The sequence below is a fragment of the Vipera berus genome (assembly GCF_964194415.1).
Source record: "Vipera berus genome assembly, chromosome: 1".
NCBI lineage: Eukaryota > Metazoa > Chordata > Lepidosauria > Squamata > Viperidae > Vipera > Vipera berus.
In genome coordinates, this window is record NC_138202.1 from 7,505,192 (window position 1) to 7,524,672 (window position 19,481).

The 19,481-nt window shown below is 50.2% G+C and overlaps 1 protein-coding gene across 4 annotated transcripts in view; it reads right to left on the reverse strand.

The window, feature by feature from the left end:
• Window positions 1–205: 205 nt before the first annotated feature.
• Window positions 206–19,481, reverse strand: part of NCLN (nicalin) — a 43,708-nt gene continuing 24,432 nt past the window's right edge. Inside the window, exons 6-15 of one of the 4 annotated variants that reach the window (XM_081321108.1) lie at window positions 14,900–15,003; window positions 14,524–14,612; window positions 11,676–11,815; window positions 10,042–10,220; window positions 7,446–7,533; window positions 6,347–6,385; window positions 6,033–6,193; window positions 3,068–3,121; window positions 2,190–2,268; window positions 206–697 (exon numbers count right to left, since the gene is read on the reverse strand). In XM_081321108.1, the coding sequence (XP_081177234.1) occupies window positions 638–697; window positions 2,190–2,268; window positions 3,068–3,121; window positions 6,033–6,193; window positions 6,347–6,385; window positions 7,446–7,533; window positions 10,042–10,220; window positions 11,676–11,815; window positions 14,524–14,612; window positions 14,900–15,003 (993 nt within the window). In that variant the 3' untranslated portion in view covers window positions 206–637. Of the gene's footprint in view, window positions 698–2,189; window positions 2,269–3,067; window positions 3,122–6,032; window positions 6,197–6,346; window positions 6,386–7,445; window positions 7,534–10,029; window positions 10,221–11,675; window positions 11,816–14,523; window positions 14,613–14,899; window positions 15,004–19,481 lie in introns of all 4 variants that reach the window. The other 3 variants (XM_081321106.1, XM_081321107.1, XM_081321105.1) reach the window with 3 other exon arrangements.

Here is a 19,481-nt window from a genome sequence, read left to right on the forward strand (position 1 = left end):
CTTGAATTGTTTACAAAAATAATAAACGCGGGGAACTGAATCAATCGGCAAACGTTAAAAGCAGGCAAGCTCCACGGGTCACGTGTATTTTTGTAATAGTTTTAATTTACATGTGCACTTTTAAAAAAAAAAAATCAACCACATCCCCTTCAAGTTCTCTTGACAGGCAGGCCTGGGGCCCTCCCCCCCCCAGATTCCTGCCCCTCCCTCCCTCCCCCCCCCAGCTTAGAATTATGGCACATGTTGTTTCTCAACCAGCAGCAACGGGTTGATGGAAAAGTCATTTTAACCGGGAGAAGGTTTCCATCTGTAGTGGGTAGAAATTGTGTCCAGAGGTTTGATCGGTCTCAAAAGGCGGGGTCCGAGTTTTCTCTGCGGTCCCGTCCCAGGAGAAAAAGAGGGGGGGGGGGGAAAGGAGCTTTGCACAAACGCAAAGGATGTGGGAGAGTGTGATTGTTGTTGTTACGGGGCTGGCGGGTGGGGTTTTGTGTTTGGTTGTTTTTTTAATCGTTTCTTTTACCATCCTTTCAATTACCATCTCCTGCCCCTTGTAAGGAGAGGAGAGCAGGAAGAAGAAGAGAAGCAGGATCCGATGGAGGAACAAAAGGACAGGCGGAAGATTTCTCTGCTGTTTGCATCACTGCTGTTTGGATTTCCGAGAGAGCCTTTGGACCAGCCGGTAAAGGAGGCCGAAATGCTAAAAAGAGAGAGAGAGAGAGAGAGAGAGAGAGAGAGAGAGAGAGAGAGAGTGAGAGAAGGAAAGACAGAATGAACAAGCAGGGCTTTCCACCTATCTGCCTTGGGAACGGGGCTTCTCAAAACTTGGCAACTTTTTAAGACCTGCGGACTTTTCAACTCCCAGAATTCCCCCCCAGGACCGCGTGAAAGCAAAATCAGGAATTGCTGATGCAGCCCAAGCTTGAGACATTATTTATTTATTTAATTAGATTTTTATACCGCCCTTTTCCAGAAGGACTCAGGGAGGTTTACAGGGCAGCATAAAATACAATATAAAGATAATATAAAATTAAAATAAATTAAATTAAGCCCAACAATTAAAACAATATATAAAAAGCTAAAACCCCTTCAGTCACGTGTGCCTGGTTGAGGAATTCCGGGAGTTGAAGTCCACCAGTCGTAAAAGGGCCAGGTTTGAAGACCCCTGCATTATAAAGCAAGTTTATACTATGTCAATCTGGGATCAGCATCCAGATTGATTTATTTGGTTATTAGAGTGGTACCCCGGCACACGACTGCTTCGAAACTCAATGAATTTGAGACTCGACGCATTTTGATGTGAAAGCGTAGTCCCGGTAATTGGCCTTTGTTCAGTACTCGACACGCCGCTATAGGAAGAGGGGGACGGCTATGGGGAACGGACAGGACGTCAGCCCTGCTGGGAAGGTCGCTGACATAGGAAGAGGAACAGACAGAAAGTTCTTCCCGGGCAAAACAAAGGGTCACGTGGTAAATCACACGGTGTGTGTCCTTTTTGCTGCCCATCGCTCCTCCCAGAACCAATCGACGCCGAGTACTGAGGTACCACTGTATAGGTTGGCATGTGTCTTCTTCACGCATTGTTGCAGGGGTCTTCAAACTTGGCCCCTTTCAGACTTGTGGACTTCAACTCCCAGAATTCCTCAGCCAGGCACGCTGGCTGAGGAATTCTGGGAGTCGAAGTCCACAAGACATAAAAGGGCCAGGTTTGAAGACCCCTGTGCTAGAGCAAGACTTATTTAATTGTATTCATATGCCAAAATTCCGAAATAGCCCATCTCACTCACAAAGCGACTATAAAGATTGTGTTTAGCCTGAGGTAACAGCATTCCGTGCCGCTGGGCGTATAGTCACGCCGGCCACGTGGCCACGGAAGCGTCTTCGGACAACGCTGGCTCCCTTGGCTAAGAAACAGAGGTGAACACCGTCCCCTAGTTGGACACAACCGGAAAAGGGAAACCTTTTATCTTTTTTAGCCTAACCCAGGAGGGCCATGCCTAGATTCCTAGCTTCATTCCAGGCTACAAAAACGCCGTAGCCAGTGGTGGGATTCAAATAACGTGAACAACCGGTTCTCTGTGTGGATGCCGCTTCCGGAAGTCCATTCTGCTGGGCCTGGGCAACAAAAAAAAATTGGCTACCGGTTCTGCCAAATCACTGGCCATAGCAAACCACCGTGCGTCGGCACTCACCTGGACAGCGATGTAAGCCACACCAAGGTAGGCTGCTATGCAGAGAGCCAGAAGCAGATCGAAGATGGCTGGTTTGACTCTGAAAGACACAAGCCACGTTCCCACAGCCAGTCATGAGACACTGGAGTTTTTTCCCTTCCCTCTGAGCTGCTTGTTCGCGGGTCTGCTCCTCGGAGACCTTTTTTGTTCTATCAGCTCTTCTGGCCTGCCCCCAGCCCCGAAAGACAGGGCCAACTTTGACTGTTGTGAGCCAGCCAGAATCAATGAGTGTCGGGCGGCATACATGTTTCATACATCTATACCCGTGGTGGCGAACCTGTGGCACGCAGAGCCCTCTCTGTGGGCACACGCACCGTCGCCCCAGCCCTAGGCAGGCCTTCAGCTGGGTTTTATAAAACCTTTTCGCTTTAGGCCTCTGCTGCCGTGTGCCAAAAAAAAAAAAAGGGTTCAGTCAATCAATTTCAACTTCTCGCGGGGGAAAAAAAAAGATCTCGCAAAGTTGGAATTGATTGATTGAACTTTTTAGTCCCACCCAGTCTGCTGTTAGCGCCGCAGCCACGCCCACCCAATGGGCCACACCCACCCAATGGGCCACGCCCACCCCCAACGATACATAAGTGGGTTTTGGGTTGCAGTTTGGGCACTCGGTCTCTAAAAGGTTCGCCATGACTGATCTATACGCTACGAAAACTCGCCTGTTTGTCCCCTCCAGTTAGCCCCCGTGGTGCATTATGCAGGAACACGCTTTGAATTAGATTATCTCAAATCCGCTAACTTGGAAAAAACAAAAGTGCTTTTTGTACCCCAAGCCTTAAAGGAAAGGCCCGGGACGAATCAAACTCCAAAACACTTTTTTTTTGCTGTTGCTCCGTACTTACCTATATGCATTCATTACTTGCTTCAGCTGGTCATAGAAAACAAACTCGGGATCCCTGCGTACAAAAGGGAATAACAGGAAGAGCTGAGTGTCGACGCTGCTAACATCGGATGTTTTTGCTTTGACAACATATGGAGATGCGGCCATTTCCCTTCTTAGGTTTTACTCTTAGAATTAGGGTTAGAATTAGATGACACTGGGGTGGGGGTGGGGAGGAATGTGCATGGGAGTTAGTTAGACCTAACAATATTGTCAAGAAATTAAAAGACCCTTGCTCCTGGGGAGGAAAGCCATGGCAAATCTAGACAGCACACTAAACAGCAGAGACATCACCCTGTCAACAAAAGTGCGTATAGTCAAGGCTATGGTCTTCCCAGTTGCAATGTATGGCAGTGAAAGCGGGACCATAAGAAAGGCTGAGCGCCAAAGAATTGAGGCCTTTGAACTCTGGTGCTGGAGAAGACTCCTGCAAGTCCCTTGGACTGCAAGGCGATCAAACCGGTCAGTCCTAGAGGAGATCAACCCTGACTGCTCTTTAGAAGGCCAGATCCTGAAGCTGAAACTCAAATCCTTTGGCCACCTAATGAGAAGGAAGGACTCACTGGAGAAGAGCCTAACGCTGGCAAAGTTTGAGGGCAAGAGAAGAAGGGGATGACAGAGAATGAGGTGGCTGGATGGAGCCACTGAAGCAGAAGGCGTGAGCTTAAAGAGACTCCAGAAGATGGTAGAGGACAGGAAGGCCTGGAGGAACATTGTCCATAGGGTCGCGATGGGTCGGACACGACTTCACAACTAGCAGCAACAATATTGTAACTAGTGTGAGATCCAAGGTTTTTTTTAAAATAAGAGATGTTTAAAAAATTGGCGGGCTGGGGAACTGGAGGGGAAGTTCGCATTTCAAACTAATTGGAGAATGTGATTTATGACTGTTAATTGGAGGAGGGAATTGTGCTTTGATACTATGTGCTGGGGGGGGGGAGAATTCAGTTTTTGGCTTCGATTATGTTAGTGCCGATGCTATGCTTCTCGAATAAAGATTCTTTAAGGTAAAACAAGGCCTCAAAATACTTTGAAGACTTTCATCTGTCGGAACCATGACACTGTGATTTTTGAAGGTAGAATTGAAAACCCAGGGCTAACCTTATACCAAGTGAAAACACCTGTCTAGCCCAGAAGACATACAGATATTCCTTGACTTACAACCATTTGTTTAGTGACTATTCAAAGTTATAACGGCCCTGAAAAAAGTGACATGACATTTTTTTCACATGACTTGTCGTAGCATGCAGGGTCCTCGGTGCTCTGAGCTGGGTGGTTTCCTTGCAGGTGTTTCACTACCCAACTAGTTAACATCGATAGTGCTAGGAGAAAGTGGGGTGTGCAGAGAGGAGAGGAGGGGAGGGGAAGGGAGGAGAGAGGAGAGGAGAGGAGAGGAGAGGAGAGGAGAGGAGAGGAGAGGAGAGGAGAGGAGAAGGACTGTGGGTTCCTTGGTTCCCTCTGAGCTTGGTGGTTTCCTCGCAGACGTTTCCTTACCTAACTAGATAACATCATCAGTGCTAAGAGGAAGTGGGGTGTGCAGAGAGGAGAGGAGGAGGGGAGGGGAGGGGAGGAGAAGGACTGTGGGTTCCTTGGTTCCCTCTGAGCTTGGTGGTTTCCTCGCAGACGTTTCCTTACCTAACTAGATAACATCATCAGTGCTAAGAGGAAGTGGGGTGTGCAGAGAGGAGAGGAGGAGGGGAGGGGAGGGGAGGAGAAGGACTGTGGGTTCCTTGGTTCCCTCTGTGCTTGGTGGTTTCCTTGCAGAAGTTTCCTTACCCAACTAGATAACATCACCAGTGCTAAGAGGAAGTGGGGTGTGCAGAGAGGAGAGGAGGAGAGGAGGGGAGGGGAGGGGAGGGGAGGAGAGAAGGACTGTGGGTTCCTTGGTTCCCTCTGAGCTTGGTGGTTTCCTTGCAGATGTTTCCTTACCCAACTAGATAACATCATCAGTGCTAAGAGGAAGTGGGGTGTGCAGAGAGGAGAGGAGGAGGGGAGGGGAGGGGAGGAGAAGGACTGTGGGTTCCTTGGTTCCCTCTGTGCTTGGTGGTTTCCTTGCAGAAGTTTCCTTACCCAACTAGATAACATCACCAGTGCTAAGAGGAAGTGGGGTGTGCAGAGAGGAGAGGAGGAGAGGAGGGGAGGGGAGGGGAGGAGAGAAGGACTGTGGGTTCCTTGGTTCCCTCTGAGCTTGGTGGTTTCCTTGCAGATGTTTCCTTACCCAACTAGATAACATCATCAGTGCTAAGAGGAAGTGGGGTGTGCAGAGAGGAGAGGAGGAGAGGAGGGGAGGGGAGGGGAGGGGAGGAGAGAAGGACTGTGGGTTCCTTGGTTCCCTCTGAGCTTGGTGGTTTCCTTGCAGATGTTTCCTTACCCAACTAGATAACATCATCAGTGCTAAGAGGAAGTGGGGTGTGCAGAGAGGAGAGGAGGAGAGGAGAGGAGAGGAGGGGAGGGGAGGGGAGGAGAGAAGGACTGTGGGTTCCTTGGTTCCCTCTGAGCTTGGTGGTTTCCTCGCAGACGTTTCCTTAGCTAACTAGATAACATCATCAGTGCTAAGAGGAAGTGGGGTGTGCAGAGGGGAGGGGAGGGGAGGAGAAGGACTGTGGGTTCCTTGGTTCCCTCTGAGCTTGGTGGTTTTCTTGCAGACGTTTCCTTACCCAACTAGATAACATCATCAGTGCTAAGAGGAAGTGGGGTGTGCAGAAAGGAGAGGAGAGGAGAGGAGAGGAGAGGAGAGGAGAGGAGAGGAGAGGAGAGGAGAGGAGAGGAGAGGAGAGGAGAAGGACTGTGGGTTCCTTGGTTCCCTCTGAGCTTGGTGGTTTTCTTGCAGACTTTTCATTACCAAACTAGGTAACATCATCAGTGCTAAACCCACAGAGAGACTGAGTGGCCAGTTGAGCAGCTGGGAACACCGTCGCTATCCTCACCGCTTGTCTGCCTTCACGTAATGCTGCTTGACGTCTTTCAGGTAGCGGCTCATGTAGTATTCCAGGGTGTTGATGAACGCGCTGTCTTTGTCCACCAGCTGAGCAGCCCTTGGCTGACTGCTGAGCCAGTCCATCACCGACTCCATCTGCTCCTGCTGAATCTGCTGCAGAAACAGGGAAGAGGGGGAGAGGAAGTCGGCCAGTTCTGCAGATGAAGACCCCGAAACATCCTTCTTTCTCTCCCTCCCCATCTCTCTCTCTCTCTCTCACACACACACACACACATACACAGAGCCTTCCAGCCAGGAGCTTACCATGTGTTCAGTGAAGATCTGGAGGTCAGCAGGCACACCCTGATGAGGGAAGGAAGAAAAAAAGAGGGATGGATGAAAATCCAGCTGACCACAATTGACCACAACCTCCGTCCGTTATCATCGCAAAGCTGAAAGTCTACACACAGCGGCAGTTATCCCTTCCCGTCTGAGTCCTGGGCTCTGCACCGGAGACACGTCAAACAACTGGAGAATTTTCTCACGTGGTGCTCTCCGCTCTGTCCTTGGCATTTGTTAGCAAGGGTGCGTCTCCGACCTGGAGGACTGGGCTTGTGTGGAACAGCGTTCCCTGACCTTTTCAGCTTTGCAGAACAGCAGGGCAGGGAAGTGGGGGGGGGGGGTTTCCATGCGAGCGGCGAGTGAGCATGCACACGCAGCTCAATCTGTGCAAGGGGCAGACACGCGCTCCAGCCGCTCCAAAAAATGGAACTGCGTGCATGCCCGCATGCTGCTTCCGCAAGTGGAGCTTTCTGCACGCTCACCCTTCCGCTTCCACAGCCCGCTTCCGAATGGCCCCGAGGCCCAGGCCAGGGTTTGGGGATCCCTGGTATGGAACCCACCAGCACTGAGTCTCTGAAGATCAGAGCTCAAATGAGGTGGGTGGGACACATCATCAGAATGAATGCTAGTTGCTCTGTAGCGGGGGTGAGCAATTTTATGACCTGTGGACTTGTAATTCCCAGAATTCCTGAGCCAGCCAGACTGGGAGTTGAAGCCCACAGGCTGTAAAGTTGTGAGACGAGACTGATCACTACTACGCAGGGAAGAGGCGTGTCTAAACTGACGGAAAGTTTAAGCTGAAGCTCAATTTAAATTCACCGGGCTCAAATAAATAATAATAATAATAATAAATAATAATAATAATATGTATATGCCCTAATAAGCAGGCATATACACAGAATGAAGGCTACTGCTAAGCTTGTAAGCCGCCCTGAGTCTTCGGAGAAGGGCGGGATATAAATGGAATTAAAATAAAATAAATAAAATAACTAATAAATAAATAAATCAGCCTGTTTGATTTATTGTTGCTGATGTTTTTGTAGTGGTTTGATTGTTTTATCCGCCCTAAGAAAAGACTCGCCTTCTGTGTCAAGTTGTAGATCACCCTCGTCAGAGCCTCTACAATGATCCGGGTGTTGCGGGTGAGGATCTGGAGGTTCACCCGTGGCCTGCAAGAGGGAAAACGGCAGCCGCGTCAGCCTTAGGCTCCTAGGAAAGGGGAGGGGCTGACGGGAGGCCTCTGAAACGGCGGCACTTCGCTCACACCCACAGCCTGTGCACACGATCGATCCCAGTTTGGGCGATCAGACCAACATCCGGGGGTGGAGGGGGTGGTGGAAGAAACAGCTCGTCAGGTGGACCCGTAGAAGGCGCTTGCCTTGAACGCTCTTCGGAAGAGGCATTGGGGAAGACGAGAGAAGGCTGCTGTAGCGATGCTTTAAAGCAGCCCCCTCTTTTCCCCACCCCCCCACCTGGGATTGTGTTTTCAAAGCACGCACAATCCTAATGCTCTATTAGCAGAGGTCCCCAACCTTTTGGGCACCGGGGACCGGTTCTGCGGAGAGAAGCTTTTTCCACGGACTGGAGAGTGCCTGGTTTTGTGCGCCGCTTGCATCGCGCGGATGGGGCTTCGCTTGTTTGTGCGGACCGGTTGCCCGGTACGGGTCCACGGACCGGGGGATGGGGGGGCCCTGCTCTATAAGCGTAAAGGCAGCCCTTGACTTATAATGGATCTCCTAAAAGCTACTTACGGCCTGGCTCAAAAGTAAGAACACCCACTTGCCCACGTGACCCCCATTTGGGATGTTCAGCAACTGGCCTGCATTCACGGCGGCCCTTTTGCAGTGTCCTGCGGTCCCGTGGCCACCCTTTAGGACTTTAGGGCATTTAGTTCTGATTTCTGGCCAAGCCTGGCCCAGAGTGGGTTGGCTTAATGACTGCCGTGTTTGCGTAAACACGGTAAAAAAATAGGTCACAGAAACAGATCCGGTCACACAGGGTGACCGTCTCTCGGGAGATTCTCAATCATCCAGGTGATGGTTGTCCCAAAGGTGCTTTTGGTGCAGAGATGCCGAACTAAAGAAGCTTCTTGAATGAGAAGTGAAACGTTCGCAAAGCTGGGGGGGGGGGGAATGTCCAGTTGCCTTTTGGAAAAAACAAAAAACTCCTTTGGATCACATGGTGGCCCGCCTTCCTTCCTTTCCTTTCCTTTCCTCCTTCCTTCCTTGCTTTCCTTTCCTCCTTCATCCCCTTTCCTTTCCTTTATTCCTTCCTTTCCTCCTTCCTTCATTCCCTTTTCTTTCCTTCCTTCCTTTCCTACTTCCTTCCTTCCCTTTCCTCCTACCTTCCTTTCTCCTTCCTTTCCTTTCCTTCCTTTCTCCTTCCTTCCTTCCCTTTCTTCCTTCCTTTCTCCTTCCTTCCTTTCCTTTCCTTCCTTCCCTCCTTCCTTCATTCCCTTTCCTTCCTTCATTCCCCTTCCTTCCTTCCTTTCCTTTCCTCCTTCCTTCCTTTCCTTTCCTCCTTCCTTCCTTCATTCCCTTTCCTTTCCTTTATTCCTTCCTTTCCTCCTTCCTTCATTCCCTTTCCTTTCCTTCCTTCCTTTCCTACTTCCTTCCTTCCCTTTCCTCCTTCCTTCCTTCCTTTCCTCCTTCCTTCCCTTTCCTTTCCTTTATTCCTTCCTTTCCTCCTTCCTTCCCTTTCCTTCCTTCCTTCCTTTCCTTTCCTTCCTTCATTCCTTTCCTTCCTTCCTTTCTCCTTCCTTCCTTCCTTTCCTTTCCTACCTTTCCTTTCCTCCTTCCTTCCTTCCTTCCATATATCATACTTCCTAACCATCCATCTCCCTGAGACATCATAATTGCCATGTTCAATTAGGACCCTAATTTGGGGGTTACCTTTAAAGGCATTTCATGGCCCCTGGGCTACATCGGGCCCTTTGGGGTTTCCCTGCCAGCCCACGTGGGTTGCTTTTCCAGGCAGCCCTCGACTTACAGCAGTTCATTGAGTGACTGTTCTAAGTCACAGGGCACTAAGAAAAAAAAGTGGCTTCTGACCGCTCCTCACACCCGTTGTCACGTCACCGAAATCCAGACGCTTGGCAACGGATTCATATTCATGACGGTTGCAGTGCGTCCCGGGGATCAAGCGATTCCCCTTTTGCGATCCTCTGACGAGCAAAGTCGGCGGGGGAAGGCAGATTCGCTTAGCGACGGCGTTGCCAACTTGAACAACGGCAGCGCTTCGCTTCAGAACACTGGCAAGGAAGGTTGCAAAACGGGGCGAAGCTCGCTGAAAAAAACCTGTTTCGCTCGGCGACGGAAATTTGGGGCTCGGCTGCGATCGTCTGCTTTTTGAAAGCGACTTTCCTCCTCCCCCCCCCTCGATTTACCTATGCGTGGGCGTGCGCGGCCCAGGCACCCTCACAGTCCGTTTCTCCTGTGGCATCTTGGGAAAATGAATTGCCCACCCCGGGTCCAAAGGGTGAGATTTGGGAACCAGACAGGATGGACCTTCTTCTTCCCAACCTCCCATCTTCGAGCGATGAAAGGAAGCAGAAGCGACCAAACCTGGGCCCTCTTTTCCCTGAAGTGCCTCGAGGGGAGAGGCAATAAAGGGGCGGCGCAAAGCCTCCCCACCCCGACGCATCGGCCCGCGCGGCGCCTCCTCACCCAGCAGCTGACCTGACGTCCATGATGCTGTTGCGCAGGCCTTCGCGGTGGCTCTCCAGGTGGGAGACCGTGAAGGCCGGGAGGCGGCGGATGGCGAAGCGCTCGTGCTCCCAGGCCAGCATGTCTTCGGCCAGGTTGATCTTCTTGTGCACCATGGAGAACCTCACCTCTGGGAAATGGTGGGCGACAACCTGGAGGAACAAAAGGTGGGCAGCAGGGTCAAGAGAGGAAGCAGCGCAGGCGGTCAACACTGCCGGCGTGCCTGGCTGAGGGATTCTGGGAGTTGGAAGTCTCCCCATCTTAAAGCTGCCGCCGTTGAGAAACATTGAGTTAGACCAGGGGTCCTTCAAACTTGGCCCTTTTACGACTCGTGGACTTCCGCTCCCAGAATTCCTCAGCCAGGCACACTGGCTGAGGAATTCTGGGAGCGGAAGTCCACGAGTCGTAAAAGGGCCAGGTTTGAAGGACCCCTGAGGCAGAACAACAATCAGCCTTAGAATGGACAATGAAGAGATCGAAGTGCTTAGAGAAGGGGTCTTCAGACTTAGCCCTTTTGTGACTTGTGGACTTCAACTCCCAGCATTCCTCAGCCGGCATGCCCGGCTGAGGAATTCTGGGAGGGGTTTTCAAACTTGGTCCTTTTATAATTTGCGGACTTCAATTTACAGAATTCCTCAGCCAGCGTGCACGGCTGTGGTATTCTGGCAGGGGTCCTTCAAACTTGGCCCTTTTGTGACTTGCGGACTTCCACTCCCAGAATTCCTCAGCCAGGCACACTGGCTGAGGAATTCTGGGAGCGGAAGTCCACGAGTCGTAAAAGGGCCAGGTTTGAAGGACCCCTGAGGCAGAACAACAATCAGCCTTAGAATGGACAATGAAGAGATCGAAGTGCTTAGAGAAGGGGTCTTCAGACTTGGCCCTTTTGTGACTTGCGGACTTCCACTCCCAGAATTCCTCAGCCAGGCACGCATGCCTGGCTGAGGAATTCTGGAAGTGGAAGTCCGCAAGTCACAAAAGGGAAAGTCCACAAGTCATAAAAGGGCCAAGTTTGAAGATCCCTGATCAAGAGCTTTGCATTTGTTCTTCTTTAAAGCAGTCAGCAGATGGAGCTATTGCTCCGACGTTACAGGTAGTCCTTGACTTATGACTGGTTGCTTAGCAACCGTCCAAAGGTATGAACCCTCCAAAAGGCACTTACAACCTGGTTCGGATGTTCCAAGGGGCACCCAAGCGGTCACACGATTGCAGCAACTGGCCTGCCTTTGCAGTCATGTGATCCCGATTTATGACGGGGGGGGGGGGGAGGAGGGTTTGCCGCGAAACTGGTGTTTATGACCGCGTTTCGGCAAAAAATGCTTTAACCGCCGCCTTCGCTTAATGAATGACTCTGGGCTCTGTTGAACGGCCTCTGCGGGAAAAGTCACGAAACGGGGCCGGCTACGTCGGTGACCATCGCGGGCTCCATTAGGGATGTAAGCCAAGGACGACCTCTAGCGCTCCATGAGGGACGTCAAGGCGAGGACTATCCTAGTCCTGCCTCCCTCCGTTGTTTTCTGGCTTCCAGGAGGGGAGGGGAAAGGGAAGTCCAGCAGTCCAGGCTGGGGAAGAAGGCAGCCACCCCAAAGGGACCCCAGTTCCCCCTTTACCTGTTCCAGCTCCTTGAGAAAGGTGTGCTGAAGCGTCCCTTCCTTGGGGGGCTTTGAGACGTGGAGGTGGAGACTGTTGCCTCTCCCCAGAGTGTCCAGGCAGAGGACAAACGCCACATTATCCTGCAGCAGACTGAAATCTGGAATCAGAGAAGGCTACACAGTGACGGGTAGTCCTCAACTTGCAAGAGTTTGCTTAGTGACCGTTCAAAAGTTGCCACGGCACTGAAGAAAAAGGCGACTTAGGACTGACTTCTCTGTCACACTCGGGACTCTGTCCGCAGCCCCGTGGTCACGGGACGTGCCTTCGGATGCTTCGACAACCGACTCACACTTAATAATGGTTGGAGTGTCCTGGGGGCGGGAGGGGGGGGGAAAGGCTCACGTGATCCCCTTTCGCGGCCTTCTGACAAGCAAAATCGACGGGGAAGCCAGATTCACTTAACGACCGTGTTGCTAACTTACCAACTGCAGTGATTCACTTTGCAGCTGCGGCAAGAAACGGGGCAAATTTCGCTTAACCGATGTTTCCCTTAGCAGCAGAAAATTGGGGTGTGCGTGTGTCAGTCAATTGTGGTCATTAAGTCGAGGACTACCTGTACCCCGTTAACACACACCAAGAAACCTGGGCGCAGAGGCAGGTCTTTAAGGTCTTAGGAAACGCCTGCAGGATCGAGACCGTCTTGATTTCAGGAGGAAGAATGTTCCAGAAAGTGAGCTTTTAACAGCACAAAGGGTCCATCTCAGCCCCATCAACCCGCATTCCTGAACCGATAAGACCTAAAAGACGCCCGTCTTGTCTAACTGGATGAGCAGGTAGGAACGACGGCCCCTCAAGTCACCTGGTCCCAAGCCATGAAGGGCTTTAAAGGTGACCACCAGCGCGCTGAATCGCATCCAGAAGACCACTTGGGACCCAGGCAGCTCACGGAGTAGAGGTGTTACAACCTGGGCCAAATCACTGTCCCCATTTACTACCTGCGCTTCTGCCTTCCGTACTTGAAGCTGCTGAGGGGACTTCGAGGGCAACCCCAGGTAGAGCACATTGCAGTAGTCCAGACGGGAGATCACGAGGGCCTAATCTGACAGTGAACAGGGCCTCCCGACAGGTAGTCTTCGGCTTACAACTGTTCCTTTTGTGACTGTTCAACGTTACCGTGGCACTGAAAAATGTGACTTGTGACCGGTTTTCACACCACGATCAAAATTTGGTCAGGTGATCAAAATTTGCCTGGCAGCTGGCAGATATTTACGACAGCGGCGGTATCTTGAGGTCATGTGATCACCATTTGTGATCTTCCCAGCAGGCGTGTGACAGAGTCAACGGGGAAAGCCACATTCGCTCAATGACTGATTCACACAGCGACTGTGGCAAGGAAGATTGTTAAATGGGGACAAATCTCACTTAACAACTGCCTGGCTTCACAATAGAAATGTTGGGCTCAAGGGTGATCCTAAGTCGAGGACTACCTGTATTCGCTTTATGTATATTGTTTTTTTGGTTCTAATTTGGCTGGATGCAGAGGGGTGGGGAACCTTGGCTCTTTTATGACTCCTGGACTTCAACTCCCAGAATTCCTGAGCCAGCCATGCTGAGGGGAAAGGGAGAAGTTCCAAGCTGAGCCATGCTGGCTCAGGAATTCTGGGAGTTGTTGTGATTCAGGGTCAGCCTGTGGGTTCGGCAGTTGGGTTGGACGACTCAGAGGAGGAGGAGGAGGGGGGTGTTGAAGAGCTTGCTGATGAGAGCCCTCAGCCAGGCCCCTCCCACCTGGTCACGACGGAGACCCAGCTGTGTGAGCCTGACAGCGTGGATGAAGATGACCCACAGCTGGCCCTGTTCAAGGACGCCCGACGCAGGAGGCAGTCAATCAGGAGTAAATAGAGGAAGGCAATAAATAAATAAATAAACTGTATAAAAGGGGAATGCGTGGGAGGGCTGGTTTGCTGAAGGCAACCGCTTGAATAGCTCCTGTTTCTTGGTTCGTGTCTTGTTTGTTTTTGTATCAATAAATTTGGCAGCCTTAATTCCAGCCTCTTGCCTTCTTGTAAAAGGGGTTGTCCCTGCCTTTTCTGCAGGGCCAGTAGCAGGCTGGTACAGAACAGGAGTTGAAGTCCACGAGTCATAAAAGAGCCAAGGTTGCCTACCCCTGCTTTAGCCTATCGTCAGCCACCCAGAGTCAACCTGGCGAGACGGGCGGCCATAAAAATTGAACTAAATGAATAAACAATTGAAAGATGAAAAGCGAGGATTGTCACCAGGCCCATTAACAGCTAAAATAGGCCAAGCTATACTCTCTTCTCAGTGGTGGGATTCAAATACCTCAACAACCGGTTCTCATATTTGATGCAGGCCTGGGCCTCTGATGCCTAGAGCAGACTTCCGGAAGTGGCATCCACACACTTCCGGTGGGCTGTTTTAGGCCTGGGAGGCCTCCCTCAAGCCTCTGATGCCTAGAATGGACTTCCAGAAGTGGCATCCACACACATCTGGTGGGTTGTTTTAGCCCTGGGAGGGCTCCTCCAGGCCTCTGGTGCCTGGAATGGACTTCCGGAAGTGGCATCCACACATTTCCGGTGGGCTGTTTTACGCCTGGGAGGGCTCCTCCACGCCTCCGAGGCCTAGACTGGACTTCTGGAAGCTAGCCGGTTCTCCGAATTCAGGTAAATTTAGCTACCGATTCTCGCGAACCGGCTGAATCCCACCACTGCCTCTTCTGCCACTTAAAGCAGGTTGCCAGGCATCTGTCCAACAGCCCCTTTCCTCTCTTTGGCTACTTCATATGCAAGGCCAGAGTTTTCCCCATAGCCCCCCAAACATATAAAAGAACGCAATAATCTCCATTCACACCTGTGTGGTCCAGGTTGTCTTCCAGCCACCGCTTCGTTCCCTGATAGTTAAACTTGCCGCCTCCGGATGCAAAGAACAGCAAGTTGTACCTGTGCAGAGAAGAGAGAGGCAAGGGGTGCATTTCTATTGGGGAAACACGCATCCACCATCTTGTCTTGTTTGGGTTTCCCTACCCCAGGGGTAGGCAACCTTGGCTGTTTTATGACTGGTGGACTTCAACTCCCAGAATTCCTGAGCCAGCATGGCTCAACTTGGAAACCTCTCCCTTTCCCCTCAGCATGGCTGGCTCAGGAATTCTGGGAGTTGAAGTCCGCGAGTCATAAAAGAGCCGAGGTTGCCTACCCCTGCCCTACCCCAAAGCCGGTCCCGTTCTTACGCGGCGTGGGTCCTCTTGTACGTGTAGAGCCGGGAGAACAACCTGGCGAGTTCTAACAGGACCGCAACCCCACTGCCGTTGGAGTCAGCCCCGTGGGACAGCCACTGGAAGATAAAAGAAGGTCTTTAGCCAAGGCTGAGCAGTGTCATGGTTCCAATAGGTGAAACCAATTAAAAAGCACTTCAAGGCAAAGATTTCTTCCTTGAAGAACATTTTGTTCAGGAAACAAAGTACCGGCACACACAGCTGCGATTGTTATGGCTAAGTGAAAATGCTCAAACATTCCCCCCTACCCCCCCTTCTACATCTGAAATCCCCCAAAGCAGAAAGAAGCACAATGAAAGCAAAAAAGGTAAAATGGCTACAGTTTTCTCAATTGTCGCAGCGCTGACAAGCGGGATATTCGGGAACGGAAAGCAACGTTTCTCAAATCTGGTGACTTGGAAGAAGTGGGGACTTCAACTCCCAGAATGCCTGAGCCGGCCCTTGTGGCCTTCAATTCCCCGATGACGACGGAAGCATTCTGGGCGTTGAAGTCCACCTATCTTAAAAGCGGCCACGCTGGGACAAAATATCAATTAATTTAATTAATATTTATTAATTAATTTAATTCATTTTAATTCTATTTTTACTTCAACTTTTATATTGTCTTTTAAATTTTGCCCTGTAAACCGCCCTGAGTCCTTCGGGAATAGCGCGGTATATAAAACTAATTAAATGAATAAATAAATAAAATAAAATATGGACATAAAGGGATGGGAAGGGCAGGAAGAGAGGGTGTGCGAAGGACGCTGCAGACAGCAAGCGAATCAAAGCCCCGTCGTCCACACAGAGGGCACAAGAGTTTCATTCATCCGGACGTCCGCTGGACCCGGGAAGCCTTAAAAATTCAGAAATTCAAGGAAGGCTATCGGCGGGAACAGAGTCAGCAGCTATCTTGCCTCAGCCCAGTCCATTGTGAGGGTGGCTTATCAAGCACAGGCTGGGGCAATCATGCCCCACTGATGGGGTCCCAGGCCAGCTGAGGAAAAAGCACCTCAGTGATCCAGCTTTTGAGGAAAGTGGGTGGATCCCAAGCACAATCTACTCGGTGCTTCGTATCGGAATATCAGGGGCTACCAGAATGGCAGAAGAAGTTAGCAAACCGGCAGTCCTCGACTTACAACTGCGATGCCGCTAGCCCATTACAGTCGAAGAGTGACGACCGACGTAGAGTGGCATCAAACGACCGACCCAGTTTTACTACACTTTTGCAGCAGCCGTTAAGCAAATCCTTACGGTTGTTAGGGGAAAGCTAGTGTTCGCTTATGGGGCATTTTTTTGCTCAAAACTGGAAGTAAACACTGGTTTTCAGCAAAAAAAAAAGTCATAAATAGCAGACACATGACAAGAAGACGCTGCAAAAGTTTGTAAATGCAGGCCGGCTGCCAAGCCTCCTCTCCCCCCCCCAACATGCAGTCATGGGACCACGTAGGGCAGGGGTAGGCAACCTTGGCTCTTTTATGACTCGTGGACTTCAACTCCCAGAATTCCTGAGCCAGTGTGGCTCAGCTTGGAAACCTCTCCCTTTCCCCTCAGCGTGGCTGGCTCAGGAATTCTGGGAGTTGAAGTCCACGAGTCATAAAAGAGCCAAGGTTGCCTACCCCTGACGTAGGGGGCTGTTGGAATTTTGGAACCAGGTCCTATCTTTTTTTGGCAGGGAATGGAAAGTCCATTGCAGTGACTGCTAAGCAACTGGTCGTAAGTGAAGGACTCACCTATAATTAACGTGCCTGGCCTAACAAGGTTTTCGAACCCAGAGCTCAGATGAAAAAGTTCATCCCTGCCCTGTTTTGTTGAGTCACTTCATGCAGGTAGTCCTCGTGAATGCAACGGAGTCCAAAATGTCCGTCGTGAGGCGAGGCAGTTGCGAAGTGAATCTTGCCCCATTTTACGACCTCCCTTGCCCCAGTGGTTAAGGGAATCACTGCAGTTGTTTTAACTAGTAACGCGGCTGTGAAGCGAAGCTGCTTTCCTCACTGACTCTGCTTGTCGGAAGGTCGGAAGAGGGGATCACCTGATTCCCGGGACACGGCGACCGTCGTAAATATGAGCCCAGTTGCTCACGTGACCGCGGGGATGCTGCCACGGTCGTTAAGTGTGAAAAACGGTGCCAAGTCCCTTTTTTTTCAGTGCTGTTGGAACAGTCACTAAGTGAACAGTTGTAAGTCGAGGACCGCCTGTGTTTGAGAAAGGGCACTCTCGTTCGTGTTGGTATACAAATCAGAAAGCCAAAACAGAACCAAGCATCACGTTGGGATGTGCAAAACGTTCTGCGCACAAAGTATGCTGGAGGGGGGGAAGGTGTCCGAGTGTGAATGAAGCCCCGGAATTCTTTCTGGATATTTGTGTCCATGGATGATAAAAAACAAAAAACAAATCACACACACACACACACACACACCAGGCTGAATCCTGACTGGCAAGGAGCCTTGGTGGAGCAGTGGGCTAATGCCTCCTTAAGTAACACCAGCTGCCTGCAATTAGTGCAGGTTCGAGTCCCACCAGGCTCAAGGTTGACTCAGCCTTCCATCCTTCCCAGGTAGGTAAAATGAGGACCCAGATTGTTGGGGGCAATTAAGCTGACTTTGTAATAATGCCGCTTGGGGTGTGTGTGTGCGAAAGCCCTAATAAGCAGGCATATACATAGAATGAAGGCTACTGCTAAGCTTGTAAGGCGCCCTGAGTCTTCGGAGAAGGGAGGGATATAAATGGAATTAAAATAAAAAAATAAAAATAAAAGCCGGAAAGAAACAAGGATGGGTTTGTTTGTTTTTTCCCCCCTTAGCAATGGCACATCAAGGGGGGAAGCAAAGAGGCTGGGAAGATTGCATTGCAAGCACAGGGGCCGGGCAGAGGAGCAGTGCGAAGCCCACACAACCGGCAACGGCCGTAAGACGTGTCTTGCTCCCAAAGCCAGACCAAGTAAAACACTCCCGGTTCTGCACAACACTGGGAAAAATGAAAGCATACCATCAGATGAAGAAATAATATTTATTTATTTATTTATTTATTAATGGGACTTATATCCCGCCCTATCTCCTGAAGGACTCAGGGTGGCTAACAACAAAACATATAATAAATACAGAAGTTAAGATAAAATTAAAATTAAAGGCCTCTGTACAATAAATTAAAATTAAAAATTAAATTAAAAATTAGTTTAAAAAATTAAAAACATAATTAAAATCCCTGTCAGTCCAGGTCAGCCAGGTGGAAAAGGAGTGTTTTGAGGCCGCGGCGAAAGGACCGGAGATCTTGGGCCATCCGAAGCTCAGGGGGGAGCTGGTTCCACAGGGCTGGCGCTCCCACAGAGAAGGCCCTCCCCCTGGGGGTCGCCAGCCGACATTGTCTAGCCGACGGTACCCTGAGGAGGCCTTCTCTGTGTGAGCGTACTGGGCGATGGGAATTCGTTCCCGGCAGCAGATGGTCCTGCAAGTATCCCGGGCCTAAGCCATGTAGGGCTTTAAAGGTAAGTACCAGCACCTTAAATCTCACCCGGAGGGCAACCGGTAACCAATGCAGCTCACGCAGGAGGGGTGTAATATGGGAATAATAATAATAATAATAATAATAATAATAATAATAATAATAATAATAATAATAATAATAATAATAATAATAATAATAATAATAATAATAATAATAAGTAGAATGCGCAGAGATGGACAGATTGGCTAGGAGACTGAAAGAAAAAAAAGAAGAAACGGACTATTATCAAACTTGGGATTGATTTTACCACCGGCTGGAGGAAAGGAAGGAAGGAATTAGGAATTAAATGTGTATCGGCATGTAAACTCACGACGGTCACGTTGGTTGAAAAATTATTATTGTATGTATGGAAAAAATGAATTTAAAAAAAAAACTTGATCAAAAAAAAAACCCACAACCCACTCCTGGTTCTTTTACGGCCGGATTACAGCAGCTTGGCAGAACACTCAGCAGATAAACAAGTTTATTTAAGATGAAAAACAGAACATATTTTCCACTCTGTACAAAACCTCTATCCTGCAAATTATCTTGACAGCTACCGTCGTCATTCCTCCCCTCCATTGTTGAGGCCGCTGGAGTTCAAGGGGACGGATCTGGATTCAGCCTGGGTTTAGGCACGGCTCCATCCTTGAGACCAGGGGTAGGCAACGGTGGCAGCTTTTTATGACCCGTAGACTACAACTCCCAGAATCCCCGAGCCAGCTGGCTCAAGACATTTTGGGAGTTAAAGTCCACAGGTCGCAAAGTTGCCACAGTTGGGGCCCCCCACACACACACACACTTCATAAGACCTTCATTTTTAAATTGCCGGGGAGAGGAAAGAGGGCGGACACTTCTGAGGGGATGAAAAATAGAAACGGGAAGGGGGGGGGAACCAGAGTACAGGTAGTCCTCAACTTACGACCGGTTGTTTAAGAGACCGTTCGAAGGTACAACAGACTTATCTGGAGGTTACTGACAATCCAGATCCAAAGTCCCGATCGTCAAGCTCAAATCTGTGGCGCTCAGCAAGTGGGCTGCATTTATGGCGGTTTGCAGTGCCCCGTGGTCACAT